Genomic DNA, 18,823 nt, shown 5'->3' with positions numbered 1-18,823 from the left:
GAGGAACAGGGTCTCTGGTGCGAGAGCCCTTGAGGACCCTAGCAATCATGTCATGGGCAAAAACCGACCTGCTCTTGATCGGAGGATGAAAGGCCAAAATATCGGCCAAGTGGACCTTAACAGATGAAAGAGAGAGACCCTGGAGTTTAAGATGCAGGAGATAATCCAGGATTAACTGCAGTGAGGCCTTCTCGGGGTCAAATACCTTTATCTGAAGTCCAGCATGTAAACCGTTTCCATTTGGCCACGTGGGTTGCTCTGGTAGAGGGCTTTCTGCTACCCAACAGGACCTGCCGGACACCGGCCAAGCATATCTGCTCATCTGTATTCAACCATGCAGCAGCCAGGCCGTCAGGTGCAGCACCCTCAGTTTCAGCTGTAACAGTCTGCCATGGTTCTGAGACAACAGGGCTGGCTGGAGCAGCAGCTGTAACAGGGCAGCCACCGAGAGGTCCAGCAACATACCAAACCAGTGCTGGTGCAGCCAAGATGACACTATCAGGATTACTTTTCCTCTGTCCTGCTTGATCTTCATGAGGTTAACTAGAGATCTTCTAGATCAACGGCACTGGAGGGAAGGCGTACTTCAGAGCCCCCGACTGCGGGAGCAGAAAAGCGTCTGACAGAGAGCCTCTGTCAGTCCCCCAAATCGAACAGAAAGTGAGACACTTTCTATTGTGCCTGGATGCAAACAAGTCCACCTGGGGAGTCTCCCACCTTTGGAAAATTATGCTGACTAGCTCCGGAGGGAGCAACCACACGTGGCAAGACGAGAAGGTCCTGCTGAGGCGATCTGCCAAAATGTTTCTCGTCCCAGGGAGGTGTGCGGCCACGAGATGAATGGCAAGCTGAACAAATGTTCCAGACCCTGAGGGCTTCTTGGCAAAGAGCTGAGGATCAGGCTCCACCTTGCTTGTTGATATAGAACATAGCAGAAGTATTGCCCATCAGGACTTGAACCACCCTGCCTTTTACATGAGGCAGAAAATCTTGAAAGGCCAAGCATACTGCTCTGAGCTCCCTGACATTTATATGTAAGGAGCGATCGCAACTTGACCAATGACCTTACATACCCAGGTGGGCTCCCCACCCCAGATCCAAACCAGGATAACTGATGGGGCCACAAAGGGGACTCCCTCCAACACCGAAGCGGGGTACAACCACCAGCGAGCGACGACAATATATGGTCCAGAACCTTGACTACTTTGTCTATGTTGTGCCTGCTGGGAACACAGACCGACGCCAGTCACGCCTGTAGGGGCCTGAGACGGAGCCGTGTATGCCAGACCACATAAGTGCAATCTGCCACATGGCCCAACAGCCTCAAGTACGTGAGAGTGGTGGTGAGAGTGGTCCTGCATCTATGAGATTAGGTTTGACATAGCACAGAATCAGGCTTCAGGGAGGAAGGCCGTGGCCTGAGTAGGGTCAAGGACCACTCCTATAAACATTATGCGCTGCACCAGAACTAACATCGATTTTTTTCTCATTTATGAATAGACCTAGATTGTGATATGTGGAGGAAATCAAATCAAGGTGCCGCCACACCTGGTGTGGAGACCAGCCCTTGATCAGCCAGACATTGAGGCATGGGTAAATGTGAACACTGCAAACACCTCAGGTAAGCGGCCACTGGCGCCATGCACTTTGTAAATATTCTCGTGGCTGATGAGAGACCAAAGGACAGTGCCGTGAATTGGAGATGGTGCTGGCCCAACACAAAACAGAGGAACTGTCTGTGTCCTGGGAAAATGGAAATGTGTCATTAAAGTCGAGGGCAGCACACCCGGATCCAGGGAAGCGACGATGGAGGCCACGGAGGGCATGTGAAATTTCAACTTCTTGAGATGTTTGTTGCTTGATGCTTGTTGAGGTGAGGCAGGTCCAGGATGAGTCTTGGGCCCCCTTTTGCTTTCGGGATTAGGAAATATTGGGAATAGAATCCTTTTCCCTTCACATCCCGAGGGACCTCCTCAACCAGTCCCAACATTAGGAGGTTTTCCCACCTCCTGAGCGAGGAGTTGCTCATGAGAAGGGCCCCTAAAGAGAGACCGGGAAGGGATGTGGGGGAGCAGTCGAGAACTGTAGGGTGTGGCCAAGGATATTATGTTGAGCATCCAACAGTCAGATGCCCCTCGTGACCATGTCAATCGAAAGGGGCACAGGCAGTTGAGGAAAGAACAGGAGGGTAGATCCAGGTACTTGATTGGTACTAGGTCGCACCTTCAAAACGCCTGTCTCTGGACCCCATGTGTTTCAAAGGTCTGGGTTGAGTCGGGTTGAGCCTGGGTGATAGAGATCTGTGCTAAGGTGATCATAGGCGGGAGGCCGGCTGGTACCAGGAGTGTGGGGACCTGTGCGTCGGTGCCGGTGATCTGTGTCTCATGGAAGGAGAGTGCGGCACCAGGGACCTGTGCCTTCAAGCCGGCGACTGATGTCCTAGGCTGTGGGGACAGGGGTGAATGCCTGTGATTCAGGGACCAAAGGTGCTCCCCTACCCTTTGGGGAGGTTCCATGATTGGCTTGTCATTGTGCTGTAGGGCCTTAGTCACTGCCAGCACCTGGCGTGGCATTTGCGGTACTAGTAGGCCCACCAGGTCTTTGGCCACTTGGGCTGTCTCAGGCGATGAAGGTCCCCTAGAAGTCAGGATCCTCTACCGCTCCTGAGTTTCGGATCCTTGGCTGGGCTAGGGGGTCCAACCGTAGCATGTAGCTTTGGGGCGTGCACATGGCCTGAACTTGGTCTTTTGCCCAGAGCCCCCTTCCCCTCCTTTGACGGTGCCAGGGAGCCCTTTTTCTTTGGACACTTATTGGGCACCGGCGAGGGGGGGAAATCAGTGCCGGGAGGATCCCAATGCCAGCAGGGCCGTCACACCAATGCCAAGGTGCTTGGAGCGAAATCCGGTGGGGAGGGCTCTGACGTCACGCGCAGCATGGTCTCCATCAGGAGGGCTCTCAAGTGGATGTCCCTCTCCTTTTGGGTTCTGGGATGAAAGTTTTTGCAAATCCTGCACTTATTCTTTATATGGGATTCTCCCAAGCACTTCAAACAGCTGCTGGGAGGATCACCGAGAGGCATCGGCCTGTTGCACAATGAACAAAGTTTAAAGCCCGGAGAACAGAGCATAACCCACTCCAGGGTGAAGTTCCAGCTGGGACTCTAACCACTAAACTAACACTTATTTAAAGTGTACCTACAAACTATATAGAAAGGGAATAACAATGGGCTGTTAAGAACTGCTAACACTCTTGCTGTGCAAGACAAGGTGATCCGACCAACCTCTCGGGCAGTAAGAAAGAACAGAGGGCATAGGGTGGCGGTGCCTGATATACCAACACATGAACACGGCACTCAAGGGGGCACCAGAGCTGACCCTGCAGTTGGTAAAAATCTCTGATGACTGTGTACATGGGCGTGCACATGCCTAGAATGGAATTGACATGAGCAAGCACTCGAAGAAGAATCTCCCTTTCCAATATAAGCTCTAGCTTCTACCCCTCAGAGCCATGGGATATTCGACTTAATTCATGTAATCGTTGCCACAGAAAATCTTAAGCTGCAGGACTGAACCTTGCCCATCTTCTACCCTAGGTAGGTGTGAATGGGGGAGGAATGCCACATACTGGTGAGGGGGTGCCAGGGCAGGGGCAAAAAAGAGGGAACATTTTTGTGGCAAGTTTTTTTTTTTATTGATTGCTGTTTGAAGCTGTTGGGAGATTGGAGATATTGAAATAAGATCCATGAAGATTGATTAGTAAGCAGAGAACAGATGGTATGGTAAAAAACAGCATGATTCATTAATCTATCAGACCCCTGCCACGTGGCATTGATAGATATTCTGTACATACACACACACCACTATGTATGGTAATACCCATGTGATAAATTAAATTTATCATCATGCACCTTTGTCTCATATACATATATACCATATAATCAGCCTTGCAAAATTGTAATAGCATTTTATTAGCTTATGCTCATACTCTACTTGCATGTCCTTTAGTTTTTTTATTATCAGAATCTCACTAATTATATTTTCTAATTACTTGACATGAGCAAACTTTTACAAGAATGATAGTGAAATCTGAGAAACACTCACCTCTGAAAAAACAGTGACTACTCCACTTATAATATAAACAAAAATTAGTGATGGCGAGAGTAGCAGCCCTTTCAAAGGTCTGTAAGAGCTCTCTTTGAAGTAATTGTAGATATAGTGAATGCTGTGTGCTATTCGAATACTCATATTGAAGCAGTTTGCAAGGATAAAGCCTACACTGCCTTGCCACTGAGTCAAGAAATAGGAGACGCACAAGAATGTGAAGGACAAGGCCAGCATAACAAAATTGAACCTAAAGGAAAAAAGAGAAACAAGTTAAGCAATGTTTCAGAGGAGCAGCCGTGTTAGTCTGTATTCGCAAAAAGAAAAAGAGTACTTGTGGCACCATAAGAGACATCCAATGAAGTGAGCTATAGCTCACGAAAGCTTATGCTCAAATACATGTGTTAGTCTCTGAGTTAAGCAGTGTATGCAGTGAAAATATTTATCCATTAACACGCATGTCAGCAAGAGTCCCACAATTTTTTTCCCCTAAAAGAAGAAACCAAATTATGGTTAATTTTGAACATAAACAGTAGGGAAGGGATCAAATTAAGAGGTGTTCATAAAAAAGGCTCGCTGAAAGGTGTGGAGGAAAACAAAGGAAGAGCCACATTAAGTGTGAGATTTTTATTTTTAATAGTGAACCATACATTTCTGATTTCTCTTACCAGATTTGACTAATTAAGCTTGCAAAATCTGAAGATTTATACCCTATATTATAAATTCTTAACAAGAAGGCACATTCGTAAATTTCTGTAAACCTTGGTTAAAAATTTTACTTCACTTACAAATCAGCACTTTGAAAAGATCATGCAAGTCAGCTGGTTCAGTCTAAAATCTCTCTCGGTATATGAAAAGCAAGAGTGCAAAAGTCTTGTAACAGGGAGTTGTTGCACGCTGCTGAATAAAGGCCTGTTGCTAGTTTTAGTAAGGCCAGCAGTCTGTTAGCCTTTATAAATAGAGAGGGTGAAGGAAGTTGGGAGATGAAGCCCACCTCTTAATAGAACAGAACAAGGTTCTGACTTAAAAAAACAAAGCCAGATGGTCATTAAAACTTAATATATAACTGCATAGTTATAGCCTACTTAATTTCTGGGACTACATAGTTTTTTAAAATAGCCAATATTGGGAAAGGGCTATGTCAAGGTTCCTCCCCCACTCTGAACTCTAGGGTACAGATGTGGGGACCTGCATGAAAAAACCCCCTAAGCTTATCTTTACCAGCTTAGGTCAAAACTTCCCCAAGGTGCAAAATATTACACCCGTTATCCTTGGAATGGCCGCTACCACCACCAAACTAATACTGGTTACTGGGGAAGAGCTGTTTGGACGCGTCTTTCCCCCCAAAATACTTCCCCAAAACCTTGCACCCCACTTCCTGGACAAGGTTTGGTAAAAAGCCTCACCAATTTGCCTAGGTGACTACAGACCCAGACCCTTGGATCTTAAGAACAATGAACAATCCTCCCAACACTTGCACCCCCCCTTTCCTGGGAAATGTTGGATAAAAAGCCTCACCAATTTGCATAGGTGACCACAGACCCAAACCCTTGGATCTGAGAACAATGAAAAAGCATTCAGTGTTTTACAAGAAGATTTTTAATAAAAATAGCAGTAAATAGAAATAAAGAAATCCCCCCTGTAAAATCAGGATGGTAGATATCTTACAGGGTAATTAGATTCAAAAACCTAGAGAACCCCTCTAGGCAAAACCTTAAGTTACAAAAAAGATACACAGACAGAAATAGTTATTCTATTCAGCACAATTCTTTTCTCAGCCATTTAAAGAAATCATAATCTAACACATACCTAGCTAGATTACTTACTAAAAGTTCTAAGACTCCATTCCTGTTCTGTCTCTGGCAAGAGCAGCACACAGACAGACCCTTTGTCCCTCTCCCTCCTCCCAGCTTTTGAAAGTATCTTGTCTCCTCATTGGTCATTTTGGTCAGGTGCCAGCGAGGTTACCTTTAGCTTCTTAACCCTTTACAGGTGAGAGGAGCTTTCCCCTGGCCAGGAGGGATTTCAAAGGGGTTTACCCTTCCCTTTATATTTATGACAGGCTATAGTCTAAATAAAAACACTTTTGGCAAGCAATATTAATCTATTTTAATTTGAACTAAAGTGCAGTAGTAATTTTTAATATGGCACAGTTCAATATTATATATATATATATATACACACACACACACATACACACACACACACACCACTCTCTGCATGTGTGTAACATCTACTAATTTTCAGCAAGCACTTATGCATGTCTCCCGGATTGCTGGACATGTGGTTACTCCAACATGAAGTATATGTGCAATCAGTGTGCAGAGAGCTATACCAACCATTTTGCCCCTACAGAAACTTAGATGAAAATTCACTTCACTTGATCCAACTTCTATTTCTTTATAGTATCCATAGAAAAATATCCAGTTGATACTTGATCATCCTGAATTGCAACAAGTTTATTAGTTGAAAGTCACACCCAGAAAGACATCTTAAATAGATGTGAACTAATAACTAATTCAGGAAAATAGGGATTAATTCAACATTACAGCCCTAGTCTAAAAGACTACAGTGAATAACTTCAAGGCAGCATTAGTACAGCTGATAATGACAAGTTCTGCTGTCTTCCATTATATGAGCACTCTGCAGCTGTTGTATTTCCCAATTAAGCACAGATCATGAATCTGCAGCCTTAAAATGCATTGTACATCTGACAAAAACTGAAAATTTAAAATGAGACGCAATTAATATAGCACTTTTTCAAATCAACAGAAAATAATTATACCATGACAGCAATTATTCTGCCATAAGGTTGTGGTTAAAACGCAGTGTATGCTGCCATATTTTTGCCTAGATTGCCAAAAAGACATGATAGGCATACAGTCTCACGAAAGCAGGCAATTATCACAAAATGTGTTAAAAGTTAGCTTTAAAATCTAATAATAGTAACTAATTTTAAAGTTTCAATTTTGGGGATTATTTTGATGAAGTGAAATAAAAAGTTCACAGTTGGAAAATTAAACTTTTAATTAAATTGACATTTAAAATGGATCAGTGGCTCAGACATTCAAACCTGTAAAGTCTGATAATTTAATCTAATAAAGACTTTGGTCAAAACAGTATACATGTTTAAAATATAAATGTGAAAACTTTCTCAGTGCCAAGTCACATGACATACAAACCTGTTTCCTCAAGGCAGGATGTTTGCCAATCCAAAAATAGTCTCATGAATATTCTTATATTACTATGCTATTTTGGCAGTCCTCTTATATTGATAACTATGTCACTTTTAAACTCACCAATATGCCGCAGAAATTGAGCTGATGGGGGCGGGGGGGGGGGAGGGGGGGGTTGAGACTAGGTTTTCCATGAAAGAGTCCTTTGACAAACTTTTGACAAAACTTGAAGTTCAATGAGTTTTATGTATATTATTTAATAAGACAGCTATTTCATGATGTATTATAAAAACCCTGGACCTAATTAACTGATATACTGCCTAATACACTGTCTTTTGTGCTGCCAAATATTTATGTTCACTTGCCTAGAATTAATAAGGTAATAAGACATGGTGTACAATACAGTATTTAGTGCTTATATATTTTTCTTTAAAGGAGAGTCAAATCTATAATTGAGATTGGCAAATTCTTTATAGTGAAACCCTCTCCTTGAAAAAGTTTGGAACCAAAAATTTTTTTCTAGTGCCACTTAACAGTGACCAAAGCTGGTAGTCATAAGCATTATGCATCAACCCTTCTCCCAGTCAACAAAAACAGCCTCTGCTGCACATCAGCACAGATTTCAGAAAAATAGGAAATAATTAGCAATTAAAATAGTCAGCGAAATATGAGAAAATATAGACAGGAAATTTCATTCATTCAGAAAAATACTTGAGATGGAATATTTTTATAACTGAAATTTTTAAATTAGATGTATTACTAAAGCAATATATTTTATAATAAAAAATATTGCTATTATTGGAAGATACTTTTAAAACTACTCAATGTGCACATGTATGGAAACTAAGGTTTAGGATTTTTTTTCCCCCTCAAATATTTTCTTCCATTTCATACTTTGACTAGATATGTATTCTGTGTATATAACGTCCAAATTTATATGTGCCCAAGTTATCCAACTAATTTATATTTAGGCTGCTAAATAAGTAGCCTGTTTTTCAGAGGTGCTGAGAAGCTATGAACACCCTTTAACCTCAAAGGGAGGAGTGGGTGCTGGCTGCAAAGCGTAAATCAAGTTACTTACTGAAACACATACATATGGATTTAGGTATGTAACCTTAGGAACCAGAGTCTAAACATTTTGATCATATTTATATTAGTTGAGAATGTATCACTGCTTTAGAACTGGCACTGAAGATGTGAAAATCAAAACTGAAGCTTAAGTGGTGAAACAACAGTGTGTAAAAAGGCACCTGAATTTCAGAAGTGTTTTTCCCACCCCGCCCTCCTCCCCTTAAGCCTTCCCTCTAGGTACAGATGCACTGTAGACTGACAGTCGCACCTGCAGCAAATTTGTTTTTCGGGAACACTTTAGGGGCTATTAATGGATCCACAAACCTTCTTGCCTACCTGTCTACCTCCTCTTTGCACATAGAAGCAAATGCAAAACATTCTGTTACTCCATTGACAGCAAGTAGGAGGACATATAAAGAATAGCAGCGCAGGAGACCAGGACCTAAAAAACAATAAAACAATAAATGAACCAATATTCTTATAATGAAGCCTCATGTATATACTTCTTATATCTACTGGTGCTCAAAGATCAACCCCACAAATGTTTTCAATGATGATTTTACCATTACAGCTACTTTCAAGTTCAATCTGTAATCTAAATTACACAGGCATGTTCCTATCAATACCATGACAAGAAAATGAGTAGACTAAACAAAAAGCCAAGGACATCACTTGTAGCTCAGATCTTTTTTTCCCCCATAGTCAAAAGGATATTTTAATAGTTGAGATTTCTTTAAGAAAGACAAAAACTTGTTAAATCCAGCATTGTCTATTGTAGAGGACTTAGGGAATAAGTCTGAGGCTAATCCTCAAGAGGTGGAAGCAAGGGAGAAGATATATACTCCAGCCAGGATATATTGTCATAAGAAACAGATAGCAACTGTGCTAAACTGGGAGTTACATGAATATTTTTAATGGGACATAGGTGATTTATAAAGGAGTTAAAAATTCTACACCTAGTTTTGGAAACTGGTTTAATGTCCTTTAAAAAAGAAAGATTCCCACGTGAACTTGTAAAGGTGAGAAAATTACAAAATGGCAGCTAACATTTCAGTTTGCTTTGGTAGCAAAAAATGAATGTTGGCAAATGAACTCATATCCCAAAAAACAGACTTAATTGATCAGGGTTATTACACTGTGCACTATCCCTCTGTCTCAGTTCTGAGGAGTAACTTCCTGAGCAGCCACGGTACAGCACATATCTTTAAGGTGAAGAGAAAGTCTTCATCTCTATGCAGATGCACATACAGGCAATCAAAGTCAGGCTACAAGCACGCAAGAAAAAAGGGAAATGAAATAATTTAACACAACTGACAGATACTCAAGGAAAATCAGGGTAGATACAAAAGTCAGCATGTCACATTTAGGAATTCACCTTCATAGGACCCAATCCTGTGAATATACTTGAGAGTGACTTAACACACGAGTAGTCCTCCTGAAGTGAAGAGGCTAATACCTTAAGTACAGTTAATGTTTGATAGATTGGGCCCACAGTGAGTAACAGCTGATTTCATTTCCCCCTTTACATTTTAGAGGGGGAAATAGGATAGCAAGTGATGCAAGCAAGGGGATAGAAAATGCTCTCTTGATAAAAAGAGCTAACTGCTGCTAATCTATAACAACCCACTTTCAGAAATTTCATTTTCCTGAAATTAATAAAAATCTAAGAGGATTAGTGATAAAATATGTACTCAGAACAGATGTATTGACAACTGATGCATGTCATGTTTCTTTATTGCTAAAAATTCTCTATAAAAACCAATGTGGGCTTCCAAACATGCATCTTAATCTGTCAAGAATCCAAAGTTCTTGAGGAACAGGTGGTAATATTTAAGTCCTTATATTTATTGCTCACCCTCTTTGATTGTATTTTGCACCATACTATCAAATTGCAGATTAAAGGACAGCAGAAGCAACAGCAATTGTTACAAGCCTATGTCCGGCCTACCCCCTTAAAGATAAGTAACAAGGGTCTTCATGGAGCTACAATGTCTCTCAAATTAATTATCTTGAAATTGAATAAAGTAATTGCAACTTTCTTTCTGTTATTCAATTAGTGGTATTCAAAGGACAATGTTTCACACTATAAAGCTCCTATATATTCCATGTAATAAATTGTGTTGTAAGGTTTTCCATTTTCCTTGTAATTTTTCAGTATTAAAGATATAAGTGTTTGTCAGTCAGAATATTAATATCTTATTGTGGCACTGTCAGTGTCTCCAGATTGAAGTGAAATGTCTCAGGAAGGCTGACCCTTTAACTGAAATTGCGCCCAGCCTCAACTGACAGATCAGCTGCCTCCCAACTGAGAGAAATCAGCTAGGGATCAGGCAATTATAAAACCTAACAAGTAGCTCAGCTGGGAAGAGATCTGCCAGGAGTGGGGAGGCTCTGGCAGTAAACCCATGGATAGGGTGGGGGAAGGAAAGTTACAGGAAGCAGGTTGGCACCTGTATCAGGCACTGGAGCAGGGTGACTCTCAGGCAAGTGGCCAATAGATAGCCAACATGTAGGGAATGCATAGGCTCCTCCAGCAGATCCCAGATTAGGGGCAGGGATAGTTGATGTGTTGATTTTGTGTTAGGTAGAAGAAAGCCAGGAGAAAAAGGACTTGTACCAGTCTCTAGGAGTAGTGTCAGTTCTTCTGGGCTACGAAGAAAAGCCAACAGCCTATAGAAATTATTTTCCAGTTGTACGTTTTACCCTTTAACATGTAAAGCTGCACTGAAACTGTTAAATCTTAAACCCAAATCACCCCCAGTGAATACTACTGAGACAGTGATTACTGTTTTGAATAATCTAACAGCTTTGAATAATACATATAACGATTGCCACAGACCTGCATCATAATTTTATAGATTTACAAATAATAGTATGCTCAGTACAGAAGCAGTTTTCAAATAAATGTTTTTGCTAGTCTTAAAAAAAAAAAAAAAAAGCCACACACAAGACACAAACACACCCTTCTTTGTTTTGTTTTCAGCTCTGATACTTTTATCACAAGTCTCATAATACTTGGTGTTTTCCTCAACCTTTGGCTCCTGGAATCATGTAATTAAGCAAGCATCTCAGCTTTCCATGTTTAAAAATAAAGAAGTTTGTAGCCCTCTTGGTTGCAAAGAAAGCCTTCAGAACATGACCCTAAAGATTCAGAAGCTGGAAAACCAATAAAAAGAACCCACAATATCTTTTTTGTTGGGACTGTGGAAGATTGACTCATGATTTTTGATCTCTTGGGGTTGGTAATACTGCATTATGGAATAACCAAACACACATTACCTTTTAAAGTAACTTTCAACCATGGGAAATCTTGAAAAAAATTATGTGATCACTAATTAAACTCTCCAGCAGATTAAAACTGAAGATAACTACTTAGCGCTTGAATACTAAAAACCAAATTCTGGACTCAAATAGACAAAACTAACCCACAGGCCTCCACGGGAGCTGGATATGTATGCACAAGGGAGGAATTTGGCTCTAAATCCCTGTCAAATGTGATTTGAAATGAAGGATAACAACAATAGGTTATAATGGAAACCTACAGCTGCACTGATGAACTGGACACACACAAAACTGTATATAAAATGCATCTGTAACACCACTCTCATAAAGATATCCATTATTATAAACATACCAGTTAATTGCTACATAAATCTGAAAATGCAACACATGGAATGCCCCCCTCCCAAAGGATTACCCTGCAAAAAGAATAAAATAGAACCCTACAAATTATTAGCTTCAAATCTGTCTAGAGCCAAATGTAATTACATAGTGCTTCTATCTTCCATGGCAGTTCTCAACGGCTACCTGGCAAGTTGGTTCCCTAGTGCCGTTAAATTCTGAAATTAGGGGTGTATAACTGAACAAACGGATGTAGCAGATTATCCAAAGTGAGGTCAGTGCAGGATACTGTAGACTGCAATGCAGAAACTCATGCACAAGCAGATAGAAGTGCTTTTCTACTTATCAGACAATTTTGCTCGACTGACAACATGTGATTTGTAAAATAACTCAATAAATCTGCATCTTCTGTTCAGAAAGACTTCTAAAACTGGCAAAAAGTGATTAGTTACCTGATCCCGAACTGAGCATTGAACCTCCATAAATATCCAGAGCCAGTTGAGAATAGGCGTAGCCAAAAACTGTAATGCTCAGGCCAACCAGAAGCACGAGTTTTAACAATGACTCTAACACCGCTGCAGCCATTGCAATATCATCCTAGGGAAAGAATTTTATAATCTACATGAATCAGAAGCTACAGAATTCTGCAGTTTATTTTCATGGACATTTTCACAAAGAATTACTTTAAAAAAGAACAGCATTTTTCTACTGCTTTAGACAGATGGTAAAGGTTTCTTTAAGTTTTTAGAGTGGTAGCCGTGTTAGTCTGTATCAGCCCAAAAAAAAAAAAAAAGTACTTTTTCCCCCCTACTGTTACACCTTCTTGTCAACTGTTTGAAATGGTTTCAGAGTAGCAGCCGTGTTAGTCTGTATTCGCAAAAAGAAAAGGCGTACTAGTGGCACCTCAGAGACTAACCAATTTATTTGAGCATAAGCTTTCGTGAGCTACAGCTTATGCTCAAATAAATTGGTTAGTCTCTGAGGTGCCACTAGTACGCCTTTTCTTTTTGAAATGGGCCATCCTGATTATCACTACAAAAGTTTTTTTTCCTCCTGCTGATAATAGCCCACCTTAATTAATTGGTCTCACTACAGTTGGTATGGCAACATCCATTTTTTCATGTTCTCTGTGTGTATATATATCTTCCTACTGTATTTTCCACTGCACGTATCCGATGAAGTGGGTTTTAGCCCATGAAAGCTTATGCCCAAAAAAATGTTAGTCTCCAAGGTGCCACAAGTACTCCTCGTTTTTTTTTTTTGTTAAGTTTTGAGTTATCCCCATACATTTTGTGTACAAACATACACTTTTAATCTTAACATACTTGTCATCTACTTGGCGTTTTATATGTTCAAAGCTCTATACATTACATTAAGCCTCACTGAATTAGTGGTAAACTGAGAAGGGCAAAGTATTTTCCCAAGGCCACAGTGATTGAGTGGCAGAAGTACGATTTTTACTGCTGTGCAGGAACACAGCATTTGCCATACCAGAACAGTCTGTTAACTCTAGTGTCCCTTCCGTAACACTGGCCTATATTAGATAGGTGACAGAAATGTGAAAATTTATAAGGCGCTTGGCCAATTATACAATACTGAACATGAGAAAATATACATTTGTTACCCCATGCACCAATCAACCAATGCCCTGAAGCAAGAGATTTTATTTACCCTGTTTTATCATGTGTACCAACAAGTACTACTGAAAATAAAATATCCAATTAAACTATTAGTAAATTCCAGAGGCTGAACTTTATATTTTATGAAGTATTCCTTACATAGACTTGCATCTATAATTCACTTCCCACTTCCCTTGTTGTACAGTTATTTACCACCATGAAAAGGCAGTACAAGGCAGTTTTTACTATGCACTTCATAATCTCAAATAGCTCAGTTATAGTCCCATCTGATTATTCTCTTTTCAAAACTGAAAAAAAACCCTATTTTTTTAGTGTAGTAAGTGGCAATACAACTATATAGTACTTGTTGAGTTCCATATATTTTCAAAGCATTACACAAAGTAACTAGGAGCATTTTTGTCAGTTAACCTAGAATAAGACAACCTAAATGGGGTGTGTGCAAATGAGTTGGGTAAGGTTTATGTAAAACTATTTCGCAGTGTATTAACATTGAAGCGAACATTCTGGGAAATACCATACTATGGAGTTTTGATCCCTTTATTCATTTTTACTTAAGAACGTAAGAGTGGCCATTCTGGGCCAGACCAATGGTTCATCTATCCCAGCATCCTGTCTTCCCATAGTGGTCAGTGCCAGATGCTTAAGAGGGAATGAACAGAGCAGAGTAATAATTGAATGGTCCACCCCCTTTCATCCAGTCATAGCTTCTGGAACACCTAGAGCATGGGGTTGGCATTCCTGACCATAACAGCCATTGATGGACCTGTCTAATTATTTTTTGAGCCCAGTTATACTTTTGGCCTTCACAGCATCCCCTGGCAATGAGTTTAACACTTTTATTGAGCATTGTGTGAAGAAATACTTGTGTTTTAAACCTATGCCTATTAATTTCATCGGGTGACCCCTAGTTCTTGTGGTAAATGAAGGGGTAAATAACACTTCCTTATTCACTTTCTCCATTCCATTTGTGATTTTATAGACCTCTATCACATTCCCGTCCCCTCCACCCCATCTCTTTTCGAAGCTGAAAAGTTCCAGTCTTTTTTCTCTCTCCTCACATCGAAGCTGTTCCATACCCATGATCATTTTTGTTGCCCTCCTCTGTACTTTTCCAAAAATTCTAATGTATCTTTTTTTGAGATGGGATGACCTATTAGCATTTTACCAGTTGGTTTATTTTAATACTCTTTCACCCCTCCCCAATCCTTCTTTATTTTCTATTTCACTTCTTTTTACAACTCTGATCCTCCAAAAAAACATTCTTAGTCGTGATCCTGCAAAAAAAAAACTTGATTAGATTTGGCATCCTAATTAACCAAAATGGATTAAGAAATTTGACAGTGCAGATGTCTGTGTTCTGACTTCTACAGTCTTTGAGGAACACACTTTTGCAATGACTTTCCCACCCTTTCCCTTCCCCTAAATATTGAAGGAAAAAAAACTTACTCCCTGTAGGAGCTAGTAGATTTTTATGATTAATTCTTTACTTATTTTAAAGCACAGTTCTATAGCAGATGTTTACTCATTTAGAATTACACTCAACCTACTTGTTTCTGTAGCTTTACATCCATCCCTCTTTCCAGCACCTTAGCAAAGAAAATGTAAAAACTCTCCTCTACTGGCAAAAAGATAAATCTAGCCACCAGAGAACCAAGGTTATTCACTATGTCATACACACCTTAAACAAAACAAAAACAGAGAAACAATATATTAACTTTTATAAAATATTTTATTTTCAGCTTCCTAGTTCTAGATCTTAAAAAGTTATGTGCACACAAGCTCCTTTTGAGCTGACTTTTCTGGTGAATGGTCATAAAACAAACAGCACTTTGTCTCTCCATATATAGTAGAACACTTTTAAAAGAAGCATCATTCCGATCCATAAGGATTTTGGACCTAAACACATTGATAGCAGTAAGCTGCTGGAATTGCAAATCTCACTTTTGGACAGAAAGACAAGTTTGAGTGAAACTTAATTTATGTGCAAATGCCCCTCAAATTACATTAACATTAGCAGGGGATGATTGTAGGAAAAACTCGTTGAGATAAGGTCAGTAGACACCGTAGAACAAATGTTGTTTCACTGAATGGGTACAATATCAGGACTTCAGGAACTCAAAAAAAGGGAATAGCCATCTTCAAATGCAAGGCCTTTTTTTGTTTTCATTCAAATGGAAGAATTTTATATAAGCTACCAGAATGACACTCTACAGCACTCTTCTAACAATTCTACCCCCAATAAGAAGTTGAGTAGGGTCCAATCTTGCAAAAACTACTGTTCATTACTACAACATGACTACTCACAGTGTATTAAATACATACATAACTCTTTTCAGGACCATGACCTATGAATGAAATAATGGCCCTAGATAGTTTCCCAACCCTGGGAAAAATACAGTGTTACACTAATGCAACAGCATTGATTATTTTTAAATTTGAGTTGCTGGTGCCTTGGAATAACAAGCAGAGAAATCAAATGCAATAAATGCACACATTCAAAGAGAGAAGAGAAGGCAGCAAAAGCCTCAAAAGGAGGCAAAAACCATTTTTAAAAAGTGCTAAGTAAGATACACTGCAAAATGTACAATGTTCTTTCCTTCTCAATTACTATGGGAAAAGTTTTCATCAAGAGAAACATAAAATTAAAGCCTTTGATCATAAACTACCAACATCTTCTCTCTCTACATCTCGCACTTCCCCATCATTTCAGTACAAAGTCATTAAGGCTTTGAGATCATCTCTGAAGTTTCAAAATACCTTTTCAATGTGGTTTCTTAATTTCAAAGTTTTATGTAAAAGCATAAACCAAATAAGTTTGTTACCACTTGGTAATATATCATGCTTACCCTGGTCTCCAAAATTTAGCACATTCAAAAAAGTCATCACGTATCTTTCACCTGTAAATTCAAAACAAAGAAATTAACAACTAACAATGAATGTTATCCTTTTCCAGTTTTTATTCATATACTTGTAGCAGGCAATGTTGTGAGGAAGCCAAATGAAAAGGTAAAAAATCTTCAAGAATGGCTACTAATTACACCGTAGGCCTGGCATGAATTGAAGTCAATGGGAATTGTAGGTGGAAGCAGCTCTGAAAGTCAAGCCCAAAGTGTTGAGTTAGACAGCTAGAAATAGAAACAACAAAATCTGTGGACACTTTAAGAACACTTTGTCTTCACTGATCAGTAAAGTAATCTATCTGTTCTTGAATTAAATCCATCATGTTTAATGCATCCCAGAAATCAACAGCAATGCGACTAATATAAAAGTTTCAGAACAGTTCCAAAATGGATCAGACATGACCCAGCTTTCTCAAGCTCCAGATTAACCATAAAATACAATAATTAGTATGTATCACCAGCATCTGTATTTTGCAATGATCCATCTTTTAAGACTTACTTCCTCTTCTCAGTGCAGGAGATGCTGGACACTCATATTATTGTATACACAGGAGACTTTAACTAAGAAAAAGGCAAGAAAATGAGGAATAAAGAGCAACCTAAACTGGAACAACGTAAATGATGTTCCGGACTTGCTCAATGTTTAAATTTATTTCTACTGCCACAGAAAACCCTAAAGCTATGTCTACACTGCAATGCAAACCCAGGGTCCAAACTCAGGCTCAAGCCTAACCCCCCTTTCATCCACACACAAATCATGCTAAAACAAGAGCTCGGACTCAGGGTCCCAAGACCCCATAGGGGTGGAGGGTCCGAGCCTAAGTCAAGCCAGGACCCAGGCTTCAAGCCCCATTTCTTTGCAGTGCAGACGCAGCCAAAATGGACTTGTACTCTGGGAGTCCACCAAAAAGTATCCCATGGGCCGACTTTCTTTGTCCTCTAAACAGTCAAGTTTATCCATACTGCACTATGAACAAAGGGGGAAAGCAGCCACAAGTTCAGAGGGCACTAGGAAATCTGGGATATGCATAGTTGGACTTGGGCCAGTATAATGCAGTGTTTGTTAACCTAAGGTTTGAGCATCCACACGAATATATAAGCCCCAGGTTAACAAACCAGGGTCTGCTAATTTGACTTCCACTAACCCTGGGTTTACATTGTGGCATATACATCCCCAAAACTCGTATCGATACTTAATTTGTGAACACTGTTAAGATGAAACATTTAAGAGTGTGTGAGAAAACATAATCCTTAAATTGATTCTGTTCCATACATTCCACTCTTCATGATTTGTTGAGTTCATTTTCTTACATAAAGCATCTGGTTTTTGAGTGTGTTTGTTTTTAAAAAGACAAAATGTGGAGTGGGCAAATATCAGCTACAACTGATGGCCAAACTCACGTTCATTAATGTTAGAACAAATCTGAAAAAGTCTCCAAGGCCAAAAGGCTCATATGCTGAACCAGTACAGCACAGAGGCTCTACCACAGTGGAGTTCTCATGCTCTACTATAATATACATTAAAAAAATGCTAAAAATTTACTGTGACATATCAGGGCACAATCCAGGCTAGTGTGGGGGGAGGGGCATGTCACCCCTGCCCTGCAACCTTGGGTGCCTTACAATTAAGGGTAAAATTATGTCATAGGGGTTACGAAAGTCATGGAATCCATGACTTCCAGCGACCTTCGTGCTGCTGGCAGCAGGAGACCCCACAGCAGCCCATCCTTTATGGGCAGCAGAGGACCCTCTTGCAGCTGCCCAACAGCTGTGGGTGGCGGGACTCACCACAACTGACTAGCCGCTGCCATTGGCGGCAACCCCTGAGCTGCCCAGTTACCACTGTTAGCAGGGGTCCCCCCTGCAGCAGCTCAGCCACCGCGAGCAGCTGGATCCCCTTCTGTAGCTTCCTGCCGCTGGCAGCAGAGTAACCTTGGAGCTGATATGGGGCCACAGGCCGGGGGTGTGGAGGGAGGGCACGCAGCTCCCAGCCTCCAGCAGCAGAGGGACCCCAGGGCTGCTCAGCCCATCCCCAAGGCTCCCCAGCCTCCGTCGCTGGCAGGACCTCCCCCCCCCCCCCCCACAGCTCCTCTGCCACAGTAATTCCCCCTTCCCCACCCCACAGCTCCCAGCACTGGGCAACGGAGTCCTTGCAGCTCTCAGGGGCAGGGTGCTGGACCCTCCTCCCTCCCCATTTTGTCAGGGATGTTTTAGTAAAAGTCAGGGACAGGTCACAGCTCCTGTGATTTTTTTTTTTGATTTTTTTTTATTGTCCGTGACCTGTCCCTGACTTTTACTAAAAATATCCATGATAA

General features: G+C 40.7%; 1 protein-coding gene across 2 annotated transcripts in view; it reads right to left on the bottom strand.

Annotated features, from left to right (window-relative positions):
• RFT1 (RFT1 glycolipid translocator homolog) overlaps positions 1-18,823 on the bottom strand; it is a 57,682-nt gene that overhangs the window by 26,687 nt on the left and 12,172 nt on the right. For both annotated transcript variants that reach the window (XM_048856672.2, XM_048856671.2), the window contains exons 8-12: positions 16,455-16,505; positions 15,156-15,286; positions 12,421-12,565; positions 8,684-8,789; positions 4,101-4,350 (exon numbers count right to left, since the gene is read on the bottom strand). In XM_048856672.2, the coding sequence (XP_048712629.1) occupies positions 4,101-4,350; positions 8,684-8,789; positions 12,421-12,565; positions 15,156-15,286; positions 16,455-16,505 (683 nt within the window). The remainder of the gene's footprint in view (positions 1-4,100; positions 4,351-8,683; positions 8,790-12,420; positions 12,566-15,155; positions 15,287-16,454; positions 16,506-18,823) is intronic.

The sequence above is a fragment of the Caretta caretta genome, chromosome 7 (assembly GCF_965140235.1).
Source record: "Caretta caretta isolate rCarCar2 chromosome 7, rCarCar1.hap1, whole genome shotgun sequence".
In the NCBI taxonomy this organism is placed as follows: domain Eukaryota; kingdom Metazoa; phylum Chordata; order Testudines; family Cheloniidae; genus Caretta; species Caretta caretta.
This window is presented reverse-complemented; position numbering and strand designations above follow the sequence as displayed.